This window comes from Panicum virgatum, chromosome 2N (genome assembly GCF_016808335.1).
Source record: "Panicum virgatum strain AP13 chromosome 2N, P.virgatum_v5, whole genome shotgun sequence".
Taxonomy (NCBI): Eukaryota; Viridiplantae; Streptophyta; class Magnoliopsida; order Poales; family Poaceae; genus Panicum; species Panicum virgatum.
The window spans coordinates 9,145,392-9,171,040 of NC_053146.1; the positions used below are offsets into that span (position 1 = coordinate 9,145,392).

The 25,649-nt window shown below is 47.2% G+C and overlaps 5 protein-coding genes and 1 long non-coding RNA gene across 12 annotated transcripts; 3 read left to right on the forward strand and 3 right to left on the reverse strand.

The window, feature by feature from the left end:
- Positions 1-2,882: 2,882 nt before the first annotated feature.
- Positions 2,883-4,049, forward strand: LOC120659688. The gene is made up of 3 exons (XR_005669140.1): positions 2,883-2,916; positions 3,558-3,787; positions 3,871-4,049. It is a non-coding gene; the product is annotated as an uncharacterized LOC120659688 (long non-coding RNA).
- Positions 4,050-4,139: 90 nt separating this feature from the next.
- LOC120662361 (translation initiation factor IF-2-like) lies at positions 4,140-4,619 on the reverse strand. Its single transcript, XM_039941525.1, has one exon. The coding sequence runs from the start codon at positions 4,617-4,619 to the stop codon at positions 4,140-4,142; it is 480 nt and encodes a 159-aa protein (XP_039797459.1).
- A 1,137-nt stretch (positions 4,620-5,756) lies between these two features.
- Positions 5,757-7,358, reverse strand: LOC120659689. Its single transcript, XM_039937908.1, has 2 exons — positions 7,171-7,358; positions 5,757-7,091 (listed from the first exon to the last, which is right to left on the reverse strand). The coding sequence occupies exon 2, from the start codon at positions 7,059-7,061 to the stop codon at positions 5,964-5,966; it is 1,098 nt and encodes a 365-aa protein (XP_039793842.1). The 5' UTR covers positions 7,062-7,091; positions 7,171-7,358; the 3' UTR covers positions 5,757-5,963.
- A 2,913-nt stretch (positions 7,359-10,271) lies between these two features.
- On the reverse strand, positions 10,272-11,885 carry LOC120659690 (F-box/kelch-repeat protein At3g23880-like). The gene is made up of 2 exons (XM_039937909.1): positions 11,754-11,885; positions 10,272-11,669 (listed from the first exon to the last, which is right to left on the reverse strand). The coding sequence occupies exon 2, from the start codon at positions 11,650-11,652 to the stop codon at positions 10,468-10,470; it is 1,185 nt and encodes a 394-aa protein (XP_039793843.1). The 5' UTR covers positions 11,653-11,669; positions 11,754-11,885; the 3' UTR covers positions 10,272-10,467.
- Positions 11,886-12,562: 677 nt separating this feature from the next.
- LOC120659691 (pentatricopeptide repeat-containing protein At3g29230-like) lies at positions 12,563-18,120 on the forward strand. Of its 7 annotated transcripts, none has more exons than XM_039937914.1 (4): positions 12,563-15,027; positions 15,574-15,704; positions 17,137-17,489; positions 17,570-18,120. In XM_039937914.1, exon 1 carries the CDS (start codon positions 12,615-12,617, stop codon positions 14,514-14,516), a length of 1,902 nt encoding a protein of 633 aa, XP_039793848.1. In that variant the 5' UTR covers positions 12,563-12,614; the 3' UTR covers positions 14,517-15,027; positions 15,574-15,704; positions 17,137-17,489; positions 17,570-18,120. The 7 variants fall into 7 exon arrangements, with proteins under 7 accessions (XP_039793848.1, XP_039793845.1, XP_039793846.1 ...); XM_039937911.1 differs by having other exon boundaries at positions 15,577-15,704; positions 17,015-17,489; XM_039937912.1 differs by having other exon boundaries at positions 15,577-15,704.
- A 3,127-nt stretch (positions 18,121-21,247) lies between these two features.
- On the forward strand, positions 21,248-25,309 carry LOC120659694 (BTB/POZ domain-containing protein At2g13690-like). Its single transcript, XM_039937917.1, has 2 exons — positions 21,248-22,128; positions 24,142-25,309. Exons 1-2 carry the CDS (start codon positions 21,364-21,366, stop codon positions 25,069-25,071), a joined length of 1,695 nt encoding a protein of 564 aa, XP_039793851.1. The 5' UTR covers positions 21,248-21,363; the 3' UTR covers positions 25,072-25,309.
- Positions 25,310-25,649: the final 340 nt, after the last annotated feature.

Genomic DNA, 25,649 nt, shown 5'->3' on the forward strand with positions numbered 1-25,649 from the left:
CATGGCCCAGGCGTAGTTCCCAGGGGTTACGTCTCCCAGTGTCAGGGCGGGGCCAGGGTTCGGGGATTTTCTCGGTTGGGGAAGCCGAGGCTTCTTCTTAAGCTAATACCGGTGGGGCGGTCTTTCCCCACCCGGCCGAGTTTTTTTTACTCTGTGTTTCCATCTGCTACATGAATCCAAATTTACATGGAACCTTGTAAATGTAAGAGATTTCATCTGTAGTTTGATCATTTTACCATTAGCAGTTGAGCAGTCACTTGTCCAGTTTGAAGTGCATTATTAAAGCTACATCCTAATGCACTGGACACCTCTGTTTGATCTATGCTACCTTATTTGACTGATGGTACATTATTTTGTTTTAGTAATAATTTACAATCTGGATTTACATGTAGTTTATTGCCTTTGGTTGGTGGCCTGCATGCCCCTATGGTATGCCTATCTTAATAGAATTACTTCTTTAAACATGTCTCAAAATGTCTAGAGGTATTATAAGTTGGGTAACAATATATTCTTACTTTACATGAAAAATCAAGTTCTCTGGTACTGATGAAGTTAACTCCAGATATCAAGGTGTTGTTTGTCATCTCTAATCCATCTTATTTTTTATACATATTTTTAAGATACATGTCTATAAGCTATATAATGATTTGTTGGCTAAACTGCTTTTTTTTAGTTGATACTCTGTTGATGTATCTTGATCAGTTACCTTAAATCAGTGAATCCATGCATTCAGATAACAGGCAAATGGTAATTTTCTGTCTTCGTTAGTCATAGCTTATGTGTTGTACCTCCAGCATACTTGAGTTGCATAAACTCCTGAGAGGCATATGGACTATATCTGTCTGAAATTTACATTTTATATTCAGAACTTTATTGTTCAAAGATGGTGAAATTAACTCTTCAATCTGAAACTAAATATTGTAGGGTCATCATCAAAGCCGACTGCAGGGTAGAATAAAGTGCCATCATGGTGGCAGAGAAAGATAAAATAATACTAGTAGGGGATCTTTAAAATAATACTAAGAAGGGATCTTTAGAATCATACCAAGAGGGGATCTTTGACTTCTATTCCTTGTTGACTTTTTTAGTATTCTTGTTGGACCGAGAAAACCAGAGGCTTTCGTTTGTTTAGAATTTCTTGAATTCAATGCCCATGCTGATCTGATGCTTTGTTGTTTGGAATATTTTCTTATGCAGTTAAGGGTAGAGAATTAGATATGTATCTTTAGATCCTGTACTTGCTCTAATCTGTTACTGTTCACTCAAAAGTAGAGATGTTATTTTTCAATGCTGCTGGCATTGTCAACTAGAGATGTGATACAGTTTAAACTTGTTCGCGTAGTCATTTGGTCAATACAAAGGCAGCAAGCAGGTTACAGAAGCATCAAGCAGGAATAGTCTTCCTTTTCTTTTGTTTGACGACAATTAGCATTGACCATACTGGCACAGTGACTCCATAGCGTGTACATAAAGCGTTTCCACACACCCATGCTTCTTTCATGTCTATAACATTAATTTTGGTTTCGTGCTGTTTCGCTTATTTTTGCAAGTTGTATGATTGTCATCTTTCCATTATTTTCTCCTACTTCATGCTATTCAACAAAACTAATTCAAAGATCCTTGCTATTTTGTTGCCATCATGTTTCTCTTATACTTGCTTTTGCAACAGATATGCGTTGGACCTGAAGAGCTGTGAAAGATGCTTCATTGCTTCTGCATCTTTTTTTGGACACCTGGTTCTGCAAGTTTTGGCTATTGCTGAATGTTGCTGAATGTTGTCAGCTATTGAACATTGAGTAGAGCTAAGCTAACACTACTCATTCTCTCTTCAGTTCTTTTAGTCAGGGGCTGTACACGCTCTGATCGATGACGCTGTGACTGCCATATGGGCCCTACCTGTTAGTTCACTTAATCGTACTGTTTGGAGAGCATGTTATGGAGATTTGGACCTATATGAAATGGATTAGCAAGTTCAGGGACCTAGACGTGCATTTTGAGAGTACCGGGACCGGGATGAGACCTCGGGACAAGTTCAGGGACCTAGATGTGCATTTTGAGAGTACCGGGACCTACTTGAAATCTTGGCACAAGTTTGGGGACCGCCAGTGACATTCACTCATAGTTGAGCTCTTCATTATGTCACAAATTTTCTTGATTCTTGTGCATAAGCAGGTTGTAAGCTTACAGTACACCTCCTTTTTTTTCTCTCATCTCTCCTCCACCTCAGCATTTAGCCTAAATAGAGCCCACTATAATATTTGCTCTTAAGTACGTTTTATACCTGTTTAATGAAGCACGCTACCCTAAAAAATTGAGTCTTTAACATGTATGTCCCTATGTAAAGTGCTTTTGACCTCCATACCCTTAAAAAAATTGAGTCGCACATGTATGCCCGGACGCCAAGTTTTCTTTACTCTTATACCCTTTTGTCCACGTTATGTTAGTTTTTAACGGTGAAGTAGCTCTGATAGCTGGATCTAAGATTGAAAATGACCAAATTGCCCCTTATCCATCTCCAATCATTTCCTCCCCTCACCCGTTCCTTCTCACCCTGAATCGCCCTCCCCCCCCCAAACGCCCCGAACCCTAGTGCCCACACCCCCAAACCCTACCGCGCCGCCGACCACCGGCGCAGGCCGCAGACGGCCAACCCACGCGCCTGGGCAGCAGGGGCAGGTCTCGACCCCCCAAGAGGCAAGGGGCGCACCCGCACGGCTCCGCTCGCTTGGGCGGCAGGGGCAGGGCGCGGGCCCCAGGAGGTAGGGGGCGCACCCGCCGGCTCCTGCTCGCCTAGGCGGCAGGGGCAGGGTGCGGCTCCCCAGGAGGCCGGGCGCACAGTCGCCTCCCGCGCGCGCCTGGTGGGAGGTGGCGGGGCGCGGCCCCAGAAGGCATGTGCGCACTCTTCAAGCTTGTGAGGTGGCGAACACAGGCCTTGTTTACTTCCTAAATTTTTTTGTACGGTACCCATCACATCGAATATTCGGACACATATGCATGGAGCATTAAATGTAGTTGAAAAAAATAATTATTTACACAGTCTAACTGATTAGCACAAGTTGAATCTTTTAAGTCTAATTAGTCCATAATTAGATATTATTTGTCAAGTAATAATAAAATGTGCTACAGTATCAAAACCCAATTTTTTCACCAACTAAACACACGCACATTAAAAAAATGCAAGAACTGCAGCTACCCGTCTGGTTCAAAGTTCGTATCCACTGTAATTCATTGTGTAAGCATTGAGGTTGTACTGTTAGGACGCTCCTGTTATAATTAATTTTAGATGGCATGCTATAATTTTAGAATGAATTAATTCATTGATGGAACCATGTGTCGGTGGCTTTCTAAGAAGTTGTAGACCATATCTTGTTGTAGATAATATATTTTTGAATGGAAGGTTCAAAGACTAGTTGTGTGTAGCTTGTGCAGTTGATGGGCATAACTGGATGTACCCAGTAGCTGTTGGTGTTGTTGACTCAGAATCAAATGAAAATTGGGTGTGGTTCATGGAGAGACCGAAGAAAGTTGGCCTAACATTCAGCACTGATTGTGTGCAGGCAGTGATGAATGGGGTAGTGAGGTTTTTCCACAAGCTGAACATAGAGAGTGTATGTACCACTTAGTTGAAAATTTCAAAAAGAGGTACAGTGGTGAGGTCTTCAATAAACATTTGTGGCAATCTGCATATTCTTGAAACCCTTACATATTTGAAAAGCACTATCAAGCAATGGCTGAATTCAAACTAGAGGCTATGAAATATCTTCAGGAGACTCACTAGGTCTACCAGGTGTGGTTAAGTTGTTCTCACTTTTCAATACTTTGTCATTGACAATTACCTCACGGTCACACATTTCTTGTTTTTCACACAAGATCTGCTGGAACTGGATCCAATGACCCTCGTCATCTCCAAGGTGTGCACCCTGCGCCTCTTCTTGAAGACACTGGATGCCCTGAAGCCATGGAACATACAGTGCAGACACCAAGAAAGAAATGTGGCGTCAAGAAAAAAACTTACACCAAGAAGGGCTCCAGTTGAGGTAGTCAACCCATCCAGCAAGGATGTGTGGCACCGCCGGGTGCTCGCGGAGGGCACTGGCACCGGGCAGCAAGGTCCGAGGCTGCGGCGACGCTGCTACTGGCTAGGTGCGGGGCCGGGGTGGGGGCGTGGAGGGTGCGGCGGCGGCGACAGGCCGCGGAGGACGAGGACGAGCGCCGCTGCAGGGCACTCGCGGAGGAGATGGCCATGGCGGAGGGTGCCGGTGCCGGGCGGCGGGGTCTGAGGCCACCGCGGCGCTACTGCAGCTGCTCGCGCTCGCCGCGCATGCCGATGATGATGGCGGCGGCGAATCCGAGGCCGCGGCGGTGTCGCCGGCGAAGGTGGGGGTCGGGGCCGGGGCGTGGAGGGCGTGGCGGCGGCGGCAGGCCATGGAGGACGAGGACATGCGCCGCCGCAGGGCACTCATGGAGGAGGTGGCCTTGGCGGAGGACGCCGGCGCTCTAGGCCGCGGGGTACGAGGCCGCGGCGGCCTTGCTGCTGCTGCTCGCACACTCCGCCCCCGCTGACGGCTGTGCGGGGCCGACGCCGCTGGGGCGCTGGGCATCGACCGCGCGCGGGCCATGGCGCTCAAGATCGCGGCGTTCTCCTCCGTCCTCGTGTGCGGGGCGTGGCGCTAGGGTGGTTCCTACCCGTGCTGGGATGTGAAGGTAGAAGATGACAAATTTGGAGGCTTTTTTTTTTGCATATATTCATGCCTCGTGGCGTCATGTCAAGAGGTATGGACCTAAGTGACACAACTCAACAAGTTCAGAGTGCTAGATTTTGATTTTGCGAGTTCGTGGACCTAAGTGGTATCTCGGGACAAGTTCGAGGACCGCTGGTGTATTTAACTCATATTATAACATAGCAAATGTAAACAAGATATTTCAAGAATTATCATACCTATTCAATATTCAACTGACACTGTCACGGAAGATTACCTTCGATAACTTCAATCCAACGGCAAGTCGCCTTGCTACTTGCCTTATTGGCTTCTCAATCCAAGTTCAACCGACACTGGCACTAGCGCTTAGCAGACACACACAGGGCCACAGGGGCACACAGCAGGCGGACGTCCGCACTAGGCCTCAGCCCTGCACCCGTGACTAGGGGTGGTAATGGGCCATGGCATTAGTGACCTCTTCACATCCCAGTAAGACCCTTAAAATTTTTAGTTCAAAATTACATAAGATTAAAGCCCGGCCTTTTCAGAGCCCGGCCCTTAGATTTTCTAGTTCAAAATATTGAGCCATTTACCACCCCTACCCGTGACCCACCGGCCACCGCAGCAGCGGCCAGGGCGCAGGCGGCCTGCAGGGCGACAGGGCGGAGGGCCAGGCCACGCCCACGCGAGCGCCGAGCGGGAGCCGGGAGGGGATGCCTCGGTGGCGGGCACTGCTGCCTCGATCGCCTGGACGGAACCGGAAGTGCAGCGGTCGCTCGATCGTGGCGACGGCGGAAGCGCAAGCGTCAGGCTGGTATATTTGGGCCGCTTGTATATTTGGGTATATTTGGGCCGCAAGCAGAAGCGCAAGTTTTCTCTTCTCTGGTATATTTGGGCCACAATTTGCATTGTATTGGACCAAAATATAGCTAAAATAAAGTCTTCTATATAAATATAAATAGTACATTTATTGTATTTTGGGGGCCTGTGCGATCGCACGGGCCAAAAAACGGGCCTGCTTCACAGATGATTTGCTCAAATATTTGTCCACAAGCATGACTTAATTCTAAAAGTAATAGAGGGATAGGGAAATGGGAACATCAACTACCTTCACAGATGTACAATAACCCCATCCACCATTAGCAACATTCATATAACATTCAGTGCTGAAAACTAGGAGAAGGGTAACTATGAACTGATGAAGCCCTGACCCTCTCATCCTCTTCTGAACTCAAGAGATTTCCTGTGTACACAGCAACTGAATCAAGACGTTTCATATCCAGTTGGGCAAAAGTGCTGGTTCCTGGGTCCTGTAGGTGCTAGATAAAGGACCAACCTCCCATCATCTAACACCAACAATGGCTTAAGACGATGGTACTCATCTGCTGATCTCAAGTTTAACGATTCAATCCTAATGTGGTACTGTTTCACCCAGAGCCCACTCCCAAAGTCCAACAGGAACCATAGGTCCATGGTAAACGGTTGGTGACGGTGGTCTGCAACAACTAGAGAACCTTTCAGCTCAGCCAAAGCGAGTTGGCGTCTCATGTAAAGTGACACCTTCGCATATCCAGCATTGCTACTTATCGGGCCTCGGAGATCTCTCCTCCACTCCTCTCTTCCAAGGTCGACCGACACGATATAGTCCGGTCGAATCCCACAACGGGCACCTTCATAAACTCTGCTCGTCAAGAAATAGACGACCCCATCAACAACACCACTGCTGCACTCATCAATGAAGAGACCAGGGCCCTGCCGTCCTCTCCACCGCGCATGACCGGTACCGCCATTGATGGTGAACACCTCAAAGATCTGCTGGCCACCATTATGGAAACCAAGCCGGTTGAACATCCGGAGCACCTTGTGCTCTCCCGTGGAGGCGACCCAGCCGAGCGCAAAGAAGGTGTAAGAATTGCTTAAGTTGACACAATTGGCATGCTCCTCTGCCGGCCTCTCCGCCAGGTCGTGAACAGCTCCGGTGGCCGGGTCGAGAACGCTGCATCTGTTCCAGTCAGTGGCCAGGCAGCCGAGGTTCAGGTGCGTGCGGAGCAGCCGGTGATAAGGGCCGCCGCCCGCACCGGCGATCCGCTTCACGACGTCGCCGGAGAGATCGACGACGTAGACGCTCGTCTTGTCGTCCTGGAACTTGGCCAGGAAGAGGGGGCCCCCATGGCGCGCAGCGTGCGCCGCGACGAAGAGCGGGTCGGAGGCGAGGGCGCGCCACGAGCGGGAGACGGCGCGGAGGCGGCAGAGGTCTCTCGCCGGGAGGCGCAGCAGGACGTCGAACAGCACGTCCGGGGGGATCCTGTCGGAGCTCGCGGCGGCGCGCGCCCGCATGGCCCGGGTCGTCGGCGGAGCCATCACGGAAGCCTACGGGGACACGGGCATGATCTGACCGAACAAGGTTACGCGTCCATGAGTAAGGAATCGGAAATGGACGAGCTGGAGCGGTGGCGAGGAGCTTGCTTACTCTGATCGGCCGGTCGGAGCCGCGGGTTGAGAGATCGAAGGCGGCGCAGGGCGGCGGATGGCGCCGCCGAGGACGGATGGGATCGCCGATGGGTCGAGAGAGTGAGTGGCGCTGGGCTTTTTCTCACACAGCAAGCTGACCTATGAACTAGATGGGCCTGCGATATTGGCAACAAGATGAGCCTGCGATATTGGCAACAAGATGGAGTGCATTTACTTTTTATCCAAACATTTCAAAGAGGCATGCCAATATCAAGACAATCTCAGCTTCAGACCATCAGATTTGAATTGCAAAAGCATTCAGGTACCAACAGGTTGATAAATCATGGGGCAAGGTCTTCAGTTACCAGGGAACTAAACAGAATAAAGGAAACCTTGATTGTATCCACTTGTTGCCAATTCAGAAGATGTCCTGTCTGAAAATGGGCATCACAGGCGCAAATGGCATGGAGATGCATTCAGAGTAGAACTTTCATAGAACACTACAAATTGGTGAGCACACGTACATCAAGAGAGTAGCACTCCAGATACTAGGTGGCAAGTAATGATTAACAAGTGCATTACAAGAGGATTAACACTTAAGACAACCAGCGGAAGCAATGGTAGTGTCAAGCTGATAAACAAGTATTTATGATGGACAGTGAAGAACCTCTCAATCCACAGCATTTTACAGTTGTACCTCACATCAAACACAGGTGTCCAAGTTTTAAACCATAGAGATTGAGCATGGGTCATCTAGATAATCGAAGTGTAATAAAACTATCTTCAGCAAGCATCAATTTTTTTCACACACAATCTTTAGCTTCAGACTAAGAAGAATCTCAAGATCCATGAAAAGAAAGACCAGAGATTAAAGTTTTTGAGCACAAGAAAATAATTGCACATGTAAATCAATTGCTTGTGCCAATCAAAGCTGCAGAATGTTAGACAGAATAAACTACAATTAGTACACGAGGATGCATGGAAACTTAATCTTTGTATTATCCAAAGTGCATCGATCAAAATGTGATCTTGATAACTGGTGAAATGTGCAGTACGATATAGTTTCGTTAGATGTCTCCAGAAATGACTACCAAAGGAGTTTGGGCAATTTTAGCGACATGCTTCACATAGTTATGAAGTTACAGTTTCCATAATACATTGCAACATGCATTTATGTCAATTATCTGAAAAGCAGGTAAGGTATTTAACAAAATATGAAAAAGCAAGCTAAAGTCCATTGTAATCATTTTACACCTTCTAGTTCTAGTTGCGCATCTTAAAAATTAATAAAAACAAGTTGGATCATAGAAACCAGCCTGGATGTCTAGAGTTGACAGGTGGTTCTTCTGTTTCAGGGAACTGAAGAAGTGATGCAACCGATGGATGGAGCCAGGCACCAGAATGATCAGGCTCAGATCCCATGTTATTAGCACGATAAAACGTTGAAACATTGGAGAGCAGATTTCGTCTTGTAAACGTTTAAACGAACATTTAAACGTCGTGACAAATAATATAGGAAAATATCAATATAAATAATTAATTCACACAATATACTAAGTTTAATACCAAACAACTAGTTAAATATCAAACAACCAATGTAGGTTCACATAATAATAGTTCCAAAATAACATGTTCACAACCAAAGCAATCAAGCAAACAACAAAATAAAATAGTAGAATGACAAGTCCACAAGCACAAGTGCATAAAACGTCCATGCAGTGGCGTTTAAACGAATTTCACGAGATAAAACGCCAAAACGAATAAAACGAACGTTTAAACGCCATAAAACGTCGTTTTATGTGATTTTGTCAAAACGTTCGAACGTTTCACAATCTTATGGCATTTTATCGTGTAAACGTCGTGAAAACGATGTTTTCACGACGTTTTAATAACCAGGCTCAGATCCATTAATCATCAGTTAAGTCTACTAGTAAGAGCAAGTATTATGATGGGCTACTAGCTTGCTTATATCTATGTGGCAGAGAGAGAAATGAAGAGAGAGAAAGGAACGACGTCTGCCTACACGCCCGCTTGCGCTGGCGAAGAGGAGCTGCTCGGGCTGCTATTGGTTGCAGCATCCAACTTTGCATTAAATAGATGTGGGCCCGCTATTGTCACGGGGGCGTTGCCGCCAGCAGCCGGCGAGTAGCAGGCGTATCTGTTAAACTTGCTCTAACTAGTACATTTATAGAAGATTTGCATAATTTTATAGGGGTTAGCTCACTTAGATAAACCCAATATGCAAAGAATCACTAAAAGCGAAGTATCCTGATGTCCATGGCAATCATATTATAGCATCCTATAGCGCATGTTAAAATCCAAGAGAATAAATACAGTTGTGCATGTTACAATCAAGGAGAATTAAAAATTGACAGAAAAATCTGTGGGTATCTGGCACTAACAAGATAGTTCTTCAGATAAATGGCAACTGAACTAAGACAAGAGAACTTGATCTAATCTGCAAAATGCTTAAAACTAAAAGACATTTACTTCATCCAAAACATCTACTTCTAGTTATTTCAGTCTCTTTTTTTTCTAAAATAACAAAAAACTAGTTCCAGAATGTTACAAATCAAAAGTACATAAAAACAAGCTACTCTGCACACATTACATGTGAATGCTTATTCTGAATAACTCAAAAAAAAAAAAGAGGAGCACTCTTTTTTTTAAAAAAAAAAATTTCTTGCTTCAAACATGGGTGCATTGGATCCAACATTGCAAAAACATAGAACATGGAAATGTGCAACCATGTGCTCCGAAAAATACCTGGGCAATGCAGTGAAGGGCTGAACACATTCTTACGGTTAAGGTCCTAAGTGATGTGACCATGTGTTTTCTTAAAATAGCTAGCTCAATTTCTTTACACCAGATAAACATCACATACAAATCGAATTGGATCTTCTAAGGTGGGGTTGATTGTTAGTGCACATAGATTGTTTCAAGCACAAGGTAGATACAAAAATCGCATGGAAAAACTTCAGGCAGGCAGTTAAGAATTCAGCCCAAACTCACCAAGTTAAAGGCTACACACACATGAGAAGCCACTATTTAGAAACATGCAGTAATACTACCAAGACAGTGGCAAATGCATGCTCAAATATTTGGAATTATACTAACAAAGACAATGTGCAAATGGAAACATTAAGCACCTCCATGAATACAACAACATTGAATGACTGAATGCAATACGAGACAAGATTCCAGGACAATGTTAACAACTTCATACAAAGCTCACTTTAGAAAGTGAAGCAGGGGTGATAATTAAGTGTATTGTTCACAAGCTAAACTGGGTAGCAACTAGTGAGAAAATACAATACTACACAATGTCACCAACTTGTAAGCTCAACAGATTTCCTGTGTACATACCAACTGCATCAAGACGTCTCATCTCAACCTCCGAAAAACTGTTGGTTCTTGGATCATAAATAAGAAGCAGCCCTGTTGATTCTAGAAAGATGACCAACCTCCCATCATCTGATAAAAGCAACGGCTTTATTAAGTACTCATCAGCAGGGATAGCTGATTCAGTCTGTATGCTATACTCTTTCACCCAGAGATCTCTCTCAAAGTCTGTCAGAAGCCAGAGATCCAAGGACTGGTGGCGACGGTGGTACGCTAGAACTAGAGAGCCTTTGAGCTCAGATAAAGTAAGTTTATGCCAAATTGAACGGTACTCCTCTGTAGCATCAGCGTCATCCATTGAAAGGCCGCTGCTTATTGGCCCCTGGATATCTCTCCTCCATTCCTCTGTCCCAAGGTCGAATGAAGCAATACAGTCCGGATGAATGCCAGTGTCCACACCGAAAAACAGCATAAGATCGTAGGCACAGCTCATCAAGAAGTACACCACACCACCAACAACAGCAGCACTGTTCGCCTCGACAAAGAGATAATGGCTCTGCCTCGCCCTCCACTGTGCATCGTTGACACCGCTGTTGATGGTGAAGACCTCAAAAAGCTGCTGCTGATCGAAGTCGTCGAATTCGGTGCGATTGAACACCCGGAGCACCTTGCACTCCCCTGTCGACGCAACCTGCCCGGACACGAAGAAGGTGTACCGGTTGCGCAAATCCTCATGGTTCACATGCTCCGGCGCCGGGCGCTCGGGCAGCGCATAAGCCGCTCCCGTTGCCGGATCGAGCACGTGACAGCTGTTACCTTTCGAGGCCACGCAGGCCAGGTGCAGGCACGTGCAGAGCTGCTCATGGCCCTCCGGGCCGGGGACCCGCTTGACCACGCTGCCGGACAGATCGACGACGTGGACGCGCGCCTCGTCGTCCCGGAACTTGGCCAGGAGGAGCGGGCCCGGATGCCGCGCCGCGTGCGCGCCGGCGAAGAGCGGGTCGGAGGTGAGGGAGCGCCAGGAGCGGCAGACGGCGCGGAGGCGGCAGAGCTCCTTGGCCGGGAGCCGCAGCAGGACGTCGAACAGCAGGTCCGGGGGCAGCACGCCGGTGGAGTTCGAGGCGGCGGGCGGAGGGAAGGACGGCCCCGGCGACGCCATCGACGAAGCCTACGAATCTGCGGGCATCCAACGTCCAAATCTGACGCGAGAACTGCCGGGGAAGGGAGGCTGGTGCGACTAATGGAAAGGGCTGGGCTTACCTGGTGATGAACGGAGCGCGCGCGCGCGCCTCTCAGACAGCCGGAGGGAGGGCGGCGCGCCGTCGCCTGGTGGGGGCTCCGCTCTGGGGCGACGGGGGTGAGGACGGCGGGCGGCGGCGCGGCTGACCGCCCCAAGTTGAAAAGTCGTGGTACGTTCTGATGGGCCGGCCCAGTCAGTGCATTCCTAGTGTGACAAGACGATTGATTTTATATGGTGGGAAGTAAATTTGTATTTTGCATTTGCAGTACAGATTAAAACTCGCAGAATCCGGCTGAGAATCACTTCCTTGCCAGGAATTTGGATAGAAATTTACAGATTAAAATTTATGCTCGCCATGTCTAGAATTCCCATGTCCGGAATAATCCTACAGGGTGGTTTTCGGTAACTTGATTTTTCAATATTGCAGCGGATGATTTAAGATGTTGCAAAATGTGTTTCCACAATGTTTCAAGGATGTTGAAATTGCAATTTCAGATGTTGCAACAAAACATCAATGATATTCAAATATACAAACTAAGATGTCGCGACATGTTATTTCACTAGATTAGCTCCTTTCAATGTTGCATAAAGGTGTCTCTTTTTTTTTTATGTTGCAACATGTATTTTGACATGTTTCACATGAATTATGTGATTTCAGAGGAGCCATGCTCAGTTTTGTAAGATTCGGGATCTATTTTCTTTTTTTTCTTATGATTCATGGAGGGGTTGAGTTCATTCACAATCTTGAGTTTATTAGAGGCAAAGCTCGCTCAGGAAGACACAAAGAAAGGTGGAGTTTTAAAACAATTGACCGGTAGACAGACCATTCGAAAAACCGCGGGAAAGAGCCCCCAGTGGCAAGCAGAGTCTCCACCACACCAATGGAGCAGGAGCTGCTGCGGATCCTGCGGAGCCTCAAGTCCCCGCGCCATCTGCTGCAGGCCCACGCCCAGCTCCTCGCCCGCGGCCTCGCCGCGAGCCCGCGCCTCCTCCCGGCCCTCGTCTCCGCCGCGCTCTCCGCCGCCCCCGCCTCCCCGTCCCCCGCGCGCCACGCCGCCGCCGCCGCGATCCTCCGCGCCGCCGGGGCCGCCGCCTCCACCGTCGCGCACAACACCCTCATCGAGCGCCTCGCCGGGCGCGGCGGCGGCGGCAGCGGCTCCGCGAAGGACGCGCTCGCGGCCTACGCCGCCATGCGCGCCGCGGGGGTGCCCCCCAACGGGTTCACCTTCACGTTCCTGCTCCGCGCGTGCAAGTCCCTGAGGCGGCTGCCGCCGTGCCGGTGCGTCCACGGCCAGATCGTGCGGTGCGGGTTCGGGACCGACGTGGTCGTGCAGAACGCGCTTCTGAACGTGTACCACGAGTGTGGCGACCCGGAGGACGTCGGGGCTGCTTGGGAAGTGTTCGACGGAATGCCTGATAGGGACGTGGTTTCCTGGAACTCCATCGTTGGGGTGTACATGTCAAGCGGAGATGCCGCGGGGGCGATGGAGTTGTTTGAGGCGATGCCGGAGAGGAATGTCGTATCATGGAACACGGTTGTTGCCGGGTTCACGAGGGCTGGAGACATGGTGTCAGCTCGCTCCGTCTTTGACAGGATGCCGATCCGGGATGCCATTTCTTGGAACCTGATGATCTCAGGGTATGCAACGAGCGGTGATGTGGAGGCTGCACGATCGCTTTTTGATGAGATGGACCAGAAGGATGTGGTTTCATGGACGGCGATGGTGTCTGCTTACGCAAAGATCGGGGATATAGATTCAGCCAAAGTGTTGTTTGATCTTATGCCTGTTAAGAACTTGGTTTCGTGGAACGCAATGATAACAGCGTACAATCACAACTCGAGGTATGATGAGGCACTGCGCACATTTCAGCAGATAATGATCGAGGGAAGATTCATGCCTGATGAAGCTACATTAGTAAGTGTTGTCTCAGCCTGTGCCCAGCTGGGCAGTGCTGAGTATTGCAACTGGGTCAGTTCTTACATTAGTAAGAGCAACACTCATATAACTGTCGCTCTAGGAAATGCTCTCATAGACATGTTTGCAAAATGTGGAGATGTAGGAAGAGCACGGTCAATTTTTGACAGAATGAAAACAAGATGCATCATTGCATGGACAACAATGATTTCTGGTTTTGCTTACAATGGACAGACTAGAGAAGCCCTGTTGATGTACAATGAAATGTGCAGAGAAGGAGTCCAACTGGATGACACAGTCTTTATTGCTGCACTTGCTGCTTGTGCTCATGGAGGTTTATTGCAAGAAGGTTGGAGCATTTTTAAGAAAATGGTTGAGCACTATGGGATTGTGCCAAGAATGGAGCACTATGGATGCATGGTGGATCTACTTGGTCGAGCTGGTATGTTACAAGAGGCAGTTCAATTTATTGAAAGCATGCCTCTTAAGCCTGGGGCTATCATTTGGGTAACTTTACTTAGTTCTTGCATTGCACATGGTAATGCAGAGTTGACAGAGTATGTCAGCACAAAGATAGTTGAAATAGAACCATTTAATTCCAGTTATCAAGTGTTGGTATCCAATTGTAGCGCTCTAGAGGGAAGGTGGGGCAGTGTGTTGGATGCACGCAAAACAATGCGTGACTGGGGAATTGAGAAAACACCTGGTAGTAGCTTGATCCAGGTAGGAAGTGAAGTCCATGAGTTTTTGGCTAAAGACACAAGGCACCAAAAAAGAAAACAGATATATGAAACTCTGGATGGTTTGATAGCCATCATCCGACATTCAGAGCACACACCTTGGATAAGTTATTGCAGCACACTCTAGTAATAGAAAGCTTTTCTTTGAGTATTTTGCCATCTTACAGGTATAAAGACTACAGTGTAAACTCCAGACTGGATTCTTTGGGAGGCCTTGTTTTGAATAGCCTGAGCTTTGTTGCCAAGATTGTGATTAGATCAACAATTGAAAGATTAATGGCATCCGTGGCCAGTAGAGGACCATTCTGCAATAGGTTCAGTATTCATGATATTGCCAGGTTGGTTGTGTGCTCTACTGCTGTTCACTTGACATTTGAAGGAAAAGCTGATTCAGCTGTCACCAATGATCTGCAATATTGTGGAACTGGGGACCTCTAGTGAGTTACAGTTGTATTAAGTTGGCCAGATGTGTCGATATTGAATGAAAATAGTAGGCACTCTGCAGCAACTACCAGGCTGGGAATTAACACTGAATCACATTTATATAAGATTTATGTGGGCTGCCATTGACATGAGTCGATCTTGTGACAGTGTTTAAGAGGAGCCTACTTAGCATCTTAGATAATTCAGTAAGCACAGTAAGTCATTCACATAAAATAGTCTTCTTTATCATAAATTCGTACATGAAGAAGCGCAGTTTCAGGTTTTGCTAAGAAGTAACATAAAAATACAACATAGCCTTTTGTCCCAAGCAAGTTGGGGTACGATCATAAAAATATTGAGGATTATTTTCTATTGATAACCAACCAGACTCATTGCATCATCTACCATCAAATTAGTGATATGTCTTCCTTTTAACATTTTAGAGGTTTATATGCGGTGAATATTTAAGTGTCTACTCTTCCAAAATTTGTTTGCTTTAACTTCCAGGAAACTTAACAAAAATTTGTCTGAAGAGCTATGAACAACTTCTGATTCTGTTCAGTGCATAGCTATGAGTACTTGCAAACTAGGATTAAGGATCAAAGAGTCAAGATAAGTCTTTAGCCATTTTGCATCCGCAAACACTGTTTGAATTTTGAGTTTGGATTTGTTGCCTTGCTGGTGTGATGTGCCAACTCCGTGGCATGTTATTTTTGTTTGTTTCAAGATACACTAACTTTTAAATTTCATATTGCTTCCAGCAGCCAACCAGTCAACCAATGACAGTGACAGACCATACGAACAAGCATGTTATTCTGGAATATGACAATTATGAACTTACTAGTCTGACCTCATCCTGGCCAATACTCCTCCTAACATCTAGCATGCTATGGTACATATTTCTGCACCAACAAACTTGTTTATATGCTATTTTCATGTTATTGGATCAATGCAAATATGAAAAAGAAAAAAAATGCTTAAACAGCTTCCTATGGAGAGTTCACTGATGATTATTTCTGAAGGTGCAAACACAAGTTACCATATCATCAAATGGAATTATATCTTTTCTGTTGTTTCTGCACTTGCATTAGCATGTACAGTACAACCATATATCATGTTCCCATCTTCACATGGTTTGTCATCACAGTGTTTACAAGAAATTTTTATTTTATCGTCAGTTTCGATTGAGTTTCATATTGGTTTCAGGTTGGTGCTGTTAGCTGCACACCTTAGTGACCACTCTGTTTAGTATGCCCTCAGTTCTTTTGCTTTGACCATTGAAACTCTCAAAATTGATTCTGTGTGAATTATATAGCTAGACTTGTCTTTAAAAAATATAGTTAAGAAAGTAGTCAAAATGATGTGTCGAAAACCATTAAAGGCCGATAGAGATCAGATAAGAAAACAGGGTATTTTACAAGTTTGAACTCCTCTCACTTCTCTCTCTAGTGAGAGGACAAAAGTCCGGCAGTCCTCCGTCCAAAAACAAAATTTACAGTCCAAGGAAAATAGTTTATCCGAAGATGACAACCACTTTCTGTAGTAAAAATTTACTTGTTTTCTATTTTACGAGTAAAAGTTTGGTCTAATGTTTGAATCTTCAAATTGTAGGTACGCTCCCCTGCCTTTACTACTTTTTATGACCAAATTTTTAAAGATAAACATGAACACGTCCTTTTCTATGTTCTGAATCCAGAAGATTTGAGTGCTTTCATATCGCAGCTTTTTTTGTCTTTAGAGGAAGCCATCCGTATGGTATCATCCTGTTTCCTGTCTTTCTGACTCCAGCCTTTTGATTTTGCTCCTTTGTCACTTTAATCATCAATGGCGGCAGTCTGACATCACTACATAACTTTGTTTTGCTTCAGGATTACAATAGAGTATTATAAAATTCACAATAATAATAACAAATCTGATCTAGAAAACAGCGGTTACTTTGTGAGCCCTGAATGTGCTTATGCATTTCAAAGCATGTATTTTTTTCCTTGCAAAAAGAGGGCATGCACTTTCTCATACCTTTAAATAACTAATCAGGATCTTCAATTTGATACAACCAATTATACAAGCATTGGATCTCAACTTATTGCATCGTATACTCCAATACAACTGGTTATACTTTGGTCTGTTCCAAAAGATTACGGCATCAACTTTATATATACTCTTCTTTGCACTAAGCATTCATTGGATCCTCATTTTCTGCAGCCTACGGAACTGCATCATTAGTCTCTCAGGACGCAAAATGCATGCAATTTGATCTCCCTCTGATATGCTGTCCCCCACAAAGTTGTAGCGTTTTTGACAGAATTTTGTACCTGATGCTGCAGCTGTTGAGCATATCTTAACTTGGTGAGGTTGATCCAGTTTGTTCATGAAGAACGTTGATCTTTCAAGTCTGTACAATTCTCCGGAACAAACTTATAAATACTCCATGTGCCCAGTAGTTCAGTTGACATGCTAGAGTTCTGAACGCAGTTGCTGTCTTCTGGTCCCATATATATAAATAATGGTACTCGTACATGCTGCAACCCAGAAGCATCACTTCCATGTTCAACTACCCAAGAGTACCACAATGCCGGGTGCTCCTCAACTACCTTCAGCGGTACTTCTTCTGTTTCTCATGTGCAGCTTGGACCATGATGTGGCAGCCTTTAGGGGCAAATGGTGGCGACCACAAGAGGTAAGCTTAGATTCTCCATCAGAGAAGAAATGGTTAATTCTGAAGCTGTTCCACTTACTCCAACTGATCTTCTTCTGCAGGCAATTTCACAAGGCCTCGCCCCAAACAGGAGGCAACTATGTTGAAAATTTGCTTGATTTTGTCAAGGCAAGCTTTGCCTCTCCCGGGCATGATTGATGTTGGAACCTTGACCGGAGGCGCCAATGGGAGTGTCAATTCTGCCATGTGGATTCCCCTGTTTCCTGCCCGGTTCTTGGACCCAAGAAGCGTATTATATTGCCTCTTCAATCGTCCTAATGAATTACAGCCACTTTTCGGTTTGCTGCAGTTATCCCTTTGCTTCCCGAAGCTGGAGCACTGCACTGAAGCCGTGAAGGTGGGTTGTTGTCCGGAGAGGGCGATGGCTCTCTCTGAATCTCCCTGTATGGCTGGGCTGTTCAGTAATCATGCCAGTGAGGCACTGGAGGTGTCCAGACCCCAGAAAAATGACTAGATTCAACCATGAAGCAGAATGTACTACATGTTCATGGTAACTCGGTTCTATATAGTTCAGAACTCAAATGATCTTAAGCCCTGTTTGTTTTTGCTTAGCTTATAATCTAAGCATATTCGAGAGAAGCGAGGATTTTCTCGCTTCTTGATTCTCGCTTCTCGTAGTTTAAATCTCTGAAGCGAATTACCACAGAAGCGAAAATAAGCAAGGCGTTTGGTGGGATTATCGCTTATTTTCACCGATAAACCGATTATAATCGAAAACAAACAGGGCCTTATTAGTATTCCAGAAAGCCATGTCATTCTCTGTCAGATGTTAGCAAAAACACAGGTAGCTGCGAAACAGAGAACGACGGGATGTAATCTAGCGTTGGCAAGTGGGTAATTTTGTGAGGAATAGGATATATATTCACATGTTTTTGGGATTAAATCATGTGGTTGTGCTCGCATCAGGATTGTATTTGCGACCACATCCAGGCTAGATGGAGTCCCCTACATCGGTCACATGCTCCTCTGCCAGTTGTTCGTTAGCTGTCTTCTTTGTTGGAGCCTCAGTTGGAGCGAGGGCACTTGTGTGCACACCCCCTACATTAGTCACATGTTACTTTTTGTAAATTAATGGACGCTACTTTTTCAAAAGAAAACAGAGCTGAACTGAAAGTGTTTCGCATAAGTTTATCCTTGATATTTCTCCTAGGCGGCGGCAAAGCTATTCATCTTGCACTACTGCGTGCGGAGCTACCGCAGAAGGGGCGCGGCCGCCCAGTTCATCTTCTACCTCCGGCCAGGGGAGGGAGGAGCGCCCGCCGGCGAGCTAGGGAGGGGGTGGCCGGTGAGAGTGGTTGGTGGGGGGACCGGCCGCCGGCGAGGTTGCTGGCGGCCGGAGTGGTGGAGGGCGGCAGCGGCCTTAGGATCCAGGGTGGCGGCAGCGGCGGTGGAGGGCTCCATGGCCACCGGACCTAGAAGGGAAGGTTGTGGGAGGAGGAATCAATTGTCGGTGGGCGGGCGGCGAGGCGGCGCAGCGGAGCGCCGCGGGCTGGGGTGGTGGGCGTCGGCGGCCAGGCTAGGTTTCCGGCGGGGGCGTGGGGCTGGAGAAGGGGCAGGGTTGTGACCTCGATTAGTCTGGTGGCGGTGGAGGGCGGCAGTGTAGGCGCCGTCGGAGTCAGACGCTGTGTTTGCTTGACTTGTCAGCCAACCAACCAGCAGTACTGTTCTCTCATACTAAATCAGCACCGGCCACCAGCTATCAGCCAGTCAACAATATTATTCTTTTATAACAAATCAACACCAACTATCAGCCACAGTCAAGCAAACACTGCGGCGATTAGATTGATTACATACGCAAGCAGCGTGAAATAGACCCCTCTAGGCGGAGCCCGTAAAGGAAAATATATATTGAGATTTTGACATTCTTTTCATATTCCGGAGCAATTTTATCTTCTCTTACAATAACCTAAAAATAGCACGTGTAAAAAAAAAAACTGCCGTAAGTGCCTCCCCAGCACCACCCGTCAAGGGCTCTCGTGATCTCCTCGTTTACCTCACCTCGCGCGTTGCTCTCACGTCCACGCGCGCCGGTCACACGTGTCGCGGCGCCGCAGAAGATCCCACCCCCCGCGCCCGTCACGGGGCATCCGAGGCGCACGCCCGCGCCGTTGCTCCACCTCCAGGTGGGCCCCGGAGGCCGTCGGTCCGCGGGGCCCGCCGCGCGCCCACACGGACCGCGGCGCCAGTCTGGCAGGGCTGCCTGCCACTGCCACTGCCAGTGCCACACAAGGAAGCAGGAGAGAGAGAGCTCAGGGGGCGTTTAATTCCTTAAAAAAATTGCACACATCACATCAAATTTTTGAATACATATATAAAACATTAAATACAATCAAAAAAATAACTAATTATATAATCTAAATTTCTATTAGATGAATCTAATAATACTATTTAATTTATAATTAAATATTAATTATTAAATAATAACAAAATGTACTACCGTATTTCTACGAGATGAATCTAATAATACTAATTAATTTATAATTAAATATTAATTATTAAATAATAATGAAATGTACTAGCGTAGCCAAATCCAAACTTTTTTACCGACTAAACATCCAAACTTTTTTACCGACTAAACACACCCTCGCTGGATTGCGATTGCGAGCTCCTCACTCCTCGAATCTGTCGCCTCCCTCTCTCCGCCCAACCAGACTTTTACAATTTTACCATTATAACGAATGGCACTCATCAGATTATCACTCTTAGAATGACACCTACAACTATACTAGCGGAGAGAAGTTTGAGTTTCATTTTTACCACATTTGCTGATGTGGCACGCCACGCCAGCTGCACGCGCTGGCACCCGGTCAGCAGGCTCAAGTGCAATGTACTTCCTGCCCCTGATCTGCTCCTCTCTTCCCTCTCTCCGACAGCTGGGTCCCGCAGCTCATCTCAATTCCATGTGGGCCTCATACGTCAGCTCTGTCTCCTACCTCCACGCCGCTGTGCCCGAGCTCACCCACGGCCAGGCCACTCACGCTATCGGGGCCGAGCTCGCCGCCGGCCGTCCGCACCGGTTGCAGCTGGGGCTGAGTACGCCGTGGCCCGGCCACCTGCACCGCCAGGCGAAGCTCGCCGGCCAGGGCTCCGGTCGGCCGCCGTTGGCCTCCTGATCCGCAAGCACTGCTCCAATCCTAACCCAAGCTCACCACCTTGCTCCGCCTCCCCTAGAGGCCGCTCGTCGTCGAGCTGGTCGCGCCTGCACCCATGCCCCCCCGACCGCACCGCCCATCGGAGGGGCCCGCCCTCGCGGCGGCGGCGGCGGCGGGAGGGACAGGTGTGTCTCGTCAAGGGCGCCGGGGCGGTCGCAGAGGAGGCCGTGACCGCGCCATCCGCTCCGCGCTCGAGGACCACCTCCAGTTCGTGCACGTGAGCCTGCGCCCTCCCTTCCCCTCTGTCTCTGTCTCCCCACAGGCGCTGCTGGAGGTAGGGGACGGAGCTGTCGTGCGGGGCCCACATAGAAGTGAGATGAGCTGCGGGACCCAGCTGTCGGAGAGAGGGAAGAGAGGAGCAGATCAGGGGCAGGGAGGACATTGCACTTGAGCCTGCTGACCGGGTGCCAGCGCGTGCAGCTGGCGTGGCGTGCCACATCAGCAAATGTGGTAAAAATGAAACTCAAATTTTTCTCCGCTGGTATAGTTGTAGGTGTCATTCTAAGAGTGGTAATCTGATAAGTGTCGTTCGTTATCATGGTAAAATTGTAAAAGCCCCCCGCCCAACCCCCCATGGCGGCTGCCACCTCCTCCACCTCCTAGCGCCGCGCTGCGGACCACCACCAGCAGCCCCGGCTCCAGATATCTCGCGTCCGCGTCGCGCCGCAGCACAGGCATCAGGCATGGCGGCGGACGCGGCGCGGGGCCCGCGCGGGCAGCGGAGGCGCGGCGGGGGCGCCGCGCGGGTGCGCCCGCGCGCCTGGTGCTGCTCCTTCGCCGGCGCGCCGGACAGCCCCGACCTCCGTCCGCTCCCGCCCTCCGCTGCCGCCGCCGCGGCAGCCTCCCCGGCGGCGGGGCGGAAGCTGCCGCCCAAGTCCCCGTCGGCGTCGTCCTTCCACGGCTCGCCGACCTCGTGCAGGCTCGCGGGCCTCGGCGGGCTCATCGACCCGCGCCGCATCCTCTCGCCGGGCCGCGTCTCCCCCATCGACCCCGACGGCGCGGTCCCGCCGCCCCTCCCGCTCCCGCTCCCCGCACCGCCGGCGCCGGCCGCGAACGAGGATGCGGCCGCCGTGGTCCCCGCGGAGCAGCCGCCGGCGGTGCCGGCATTGGCGTCGGTGTCGGTGGCGCCGCTGGTGGCCGTGCGGGAGGAGGGTCCCGGCGCCGGAGGTGGCGCGCTGGATCTGAGGCTTTTACTCCGGGGTAGGGATGGGAGGTGCGTGCACATGGAGCTGGACTCCAGGGTGCTGTGCGGGTGCAGCGCCTTCTTTGCCGCCATGGCGCTGGGCGAGGACGCCACAGCGGGCGGTGGTGGTGGTGGGAAGAGGATCGAGGTGGATGGGGTGGATAATTTGGATGCTTTCAGGGCCGCGGTGGAGCTTATGTACGAGCCGGATCCGATGCGGTGGCTTGCAGCTGCTGGTGTGTCGCGCGCCATCGATGTGCTGGAGGTGAGGAAGTAGAAACTGGAATCGTCTCTAAGACTTCTCATGTAATCCGGGTTCGTAAGGACTTTTTGCTGCAACACACCAGTGGGATAGTGTCTGTAATTTGGTACCGACCATCTGACTATTGACATTTCACTGTCATAGACTTGGGGTCACTTAACAATTCATGTAGAAATGCATATGTGATATCAATAGTAGTGCATCAAGTCTTCTCACAGATGGATAGAGGGTGGGTGGAAGTAGTGCGTGGAGCCATTCTTGCCAGAAATTCCCCAGCCTTGGTGCTACATTGTGAAAAAACTGCGCATTCTATTAGCATAAATAATGAAGTCATAGATGTGTTAGTTAATCTAGGTTAACTGTCGCATCCTTTAGGCCTTGATGGATTGTAGTGTTGTTGTTATCTATACCTAATGATGCTTTCGTCAAAATCATTACCTCATCTTTTCCCAGTCGGATTGTGCATTTTGTAACATTATAGAGGCTTGACACCTTAATTTTTTATTTTTTTTATGTAAATCATGCTGTGTGAATGAGTTAATTACTACATTTATAATTTTGTTTATGAGCATTTCTACTTTGGAGATGGATAAGGTAGTGGTGCCATCTAAAGCACTTGTAATAATTCAATTTGACGGTTTGACCTTTTGGCAGTTATGTTGCAATTCCAATCTGTGTACCTCAACTACAGACAGGCGACAGGGTGTTATTCGCTTGTTTTAACCAGTTGAAAATCCTTTTGCACGATGTAAAAGTAAATGTTTTAAATTGTACATGACTGTTCTATGGCCCAGGAGCCTATTTGAGTAGGGATGAAACATCACTGCGTGTCTCGGCTTGTGCTGAAGGGCTTTCAGGACAGGTGCTTTAGTGAATCGCTTCAAAAAGCTAAGTGATAGCCATGCGATCATGCTCTACCTAGCGCTTAGGCCTCCTTAAGCGGTTGTACTTTTTTCCATTCAGTTGTAGTAGTGCATCCTTAAATAAAGGTAATATGGCATATTACTGCAAAAAGGTTGGCAATTGGCATTATCATGGATTCCTGAGTTCAATCACCATAATTCGTCTTTCCTTATCTCTGTACATAGATCAAGTCCTAAACCACTCTAGGCGCGACAATACCTAGACATAATGCCAAGGTGCTAGTTGAGATTGCGCTGCTCTGCCTGGCGCCTAGGCATCACCGCATCAGCTAGCACCGCTTCTTGAACAGAGGTTTAGTTTGCATTGTTTCGTCATTTTGGCTAGCCGTGTGTGTTGCATGTCTCTTTCCTAGGATATATAGATCCATTCCTAACACTGTTGGTCTTCCTGCCTTAGTATGTGGTTATACTGCTTTTGTAGCTTCCTTTTTTTCCTCCTTAATATACTAACTTGCAGCTCTCTTGCCGGTTCAAGAAAAAAAGAGCCTCTTTAAGTAGCTGCTGTCCCTCCTATGTCTATTAAACACCTGTTTAATGTTAATTAATAGCATTTAGGCTATCATACTAATTAGTTGTTGCTTCGCTATTTCTCTGCTATTATAGAACCATAATTCTCATTGTGATTTTTTTTCTCTGTACTACTTTATATATTTCTCAGTGGACAAGGAGCTATATGTTGGCAAAGCTTCCTGGAGTGATTATTATTTGTTCTTGTCATTTCCCAAGCTTATTCATATGTTGAAGTAGTAAATTCATTTGGAGTGTAGGAGTAATTTAAATGATAATCATCAATATTTAGCTAAAGTAGTGTTAATAGATACAACTACAGCTGGCTACATGTGAATTTCAGCTAATATGGATCTAATTTTATATATCATGATAGTAATTTCGAGTCACACCAGCTCAGAACGAGTCACACCAGCTCAGAAATAATAAACAGGGGACGAAATGTTAAGGGCTATCAGCATGCCAATTTTGGCACAGTTTTTTTTTTTTCACTTTCTACTTATCTTTTGTAATCTTGCCACTTCAATGTTGGGTTTCGTCAGTTATCTCTGGACATTGCTAAACTACACTATGATGTAAATTGCAGGTATGTTCCTCAATTGTGTTCAACAGAGGAATCAAATCTTGTCTGGTATACATAGAAGCTGTTCCCTGGAGCGAGAATGAGGAGGAGAAGCTGAAGAATCTCTTCGCAAGATTAACGTTTGATGAAGAAATATCCCAGGATATACTGGCAAGATTGCGGCCCTACAGCTGGAAAAGCTCAGATGACCTCACGGTGCAGCTTATCCAATCTGTCACTAGCAGCACCAACAATGGAGCGAGAAAAGACATGCAATCTTTGGTAAATGGTCTTCTAAGCAAAAGTTCAGTGTATCAAAAGGACTCATCAGGGCTAAACAAGGAGAGCCTGTACCAGATCTGTTATTCATGTTTGGAGTCACTAGTCGATCTCTTCGAAGAGGCCATAGAATCAACAGATCACACAGGTCAGGCTGTGGTACTTAGAGGGAGTAGACCACTGATTGAGCGAGTCTCTAGCCAAACAGAAAACCTCAGCTGGCTCTTAGACATTCTTGTAAACAATGACATGGCAGAAGAATTCGTAGAACTGTGGGCAAAGCATGACCGGCTCATCAGGATGCATGATCAAGCATCACCAATGATCAGGTATGAGCTAAGCAGAATCTCAGCCTGCGTGTTCATTGTGCTTGGCAAAGGAAAAGTGCAGTGCCGTGGCGACATACGAAGCCTTCTCTTTCAGGGATGGTTCAGCACAATGCTGTTGGATTTTGGCTGGCTTCAGCGTTGTTCCAAAGGTCTAGATATCAGATCACTGGAAGAGAATTTAGGGCGAGGCCTTCTAACCCTACCTCTCAGGCAGCAGCAGAGTTTGTTTGAGGAATGGTTCCAGTTCTATGCGACCAAAGGAGCTGAGTGTCCGAACCTTATTAGAGCTTTCCAGGTATGGTGGAGGAGGTCTTTCATTAGATCATCGGTAGAATCTCGAAGCTAAGGTTTTTCTTGATCTACTAGTATGTTCTGTGTGTATGATTTGTAAGATTGGAACTGTTGTGATGACCCGTAGAGTTGAACGTTGTTTTCTGTAGTTTAGCTCTTCCCATTTTATGTGAATAGCTCGGTGAATTTGTTTGAGGAATGGATAGCAGCTTTGATGTGTGGTTTGGCAGCAGGTGGTATCATTTTCTAAAATGTTACTCCCTCTGGTGGTAAATAATTGATATTTTAGGCAAGGTCTGGTGGACATACAGTTTCTACAAGTTATGCTTTTGGGATGCTATATCCCACAATTGAGGCTATGATAATTATTTGTTAAGAGTAAATAAATTATGGTTCCTGATGTAGATATCCAGGACATAGGCCCAGTTGCTCCAATTTGTAGTCCATTTCAGTAACACGGCTCACATACCCATAAGAAAGTGAGAAGTCTACTGATTGATGATATTTATTTATTTATTTGATGTGAATCGGTATTTCAATATAAAACTTCTTTTTCGGTATCTTTATACAAGTACTGCCTGCTTATGATCAAGGTGCTGCTGAAGCAACGATAACAATGTGAACTTGAATCAA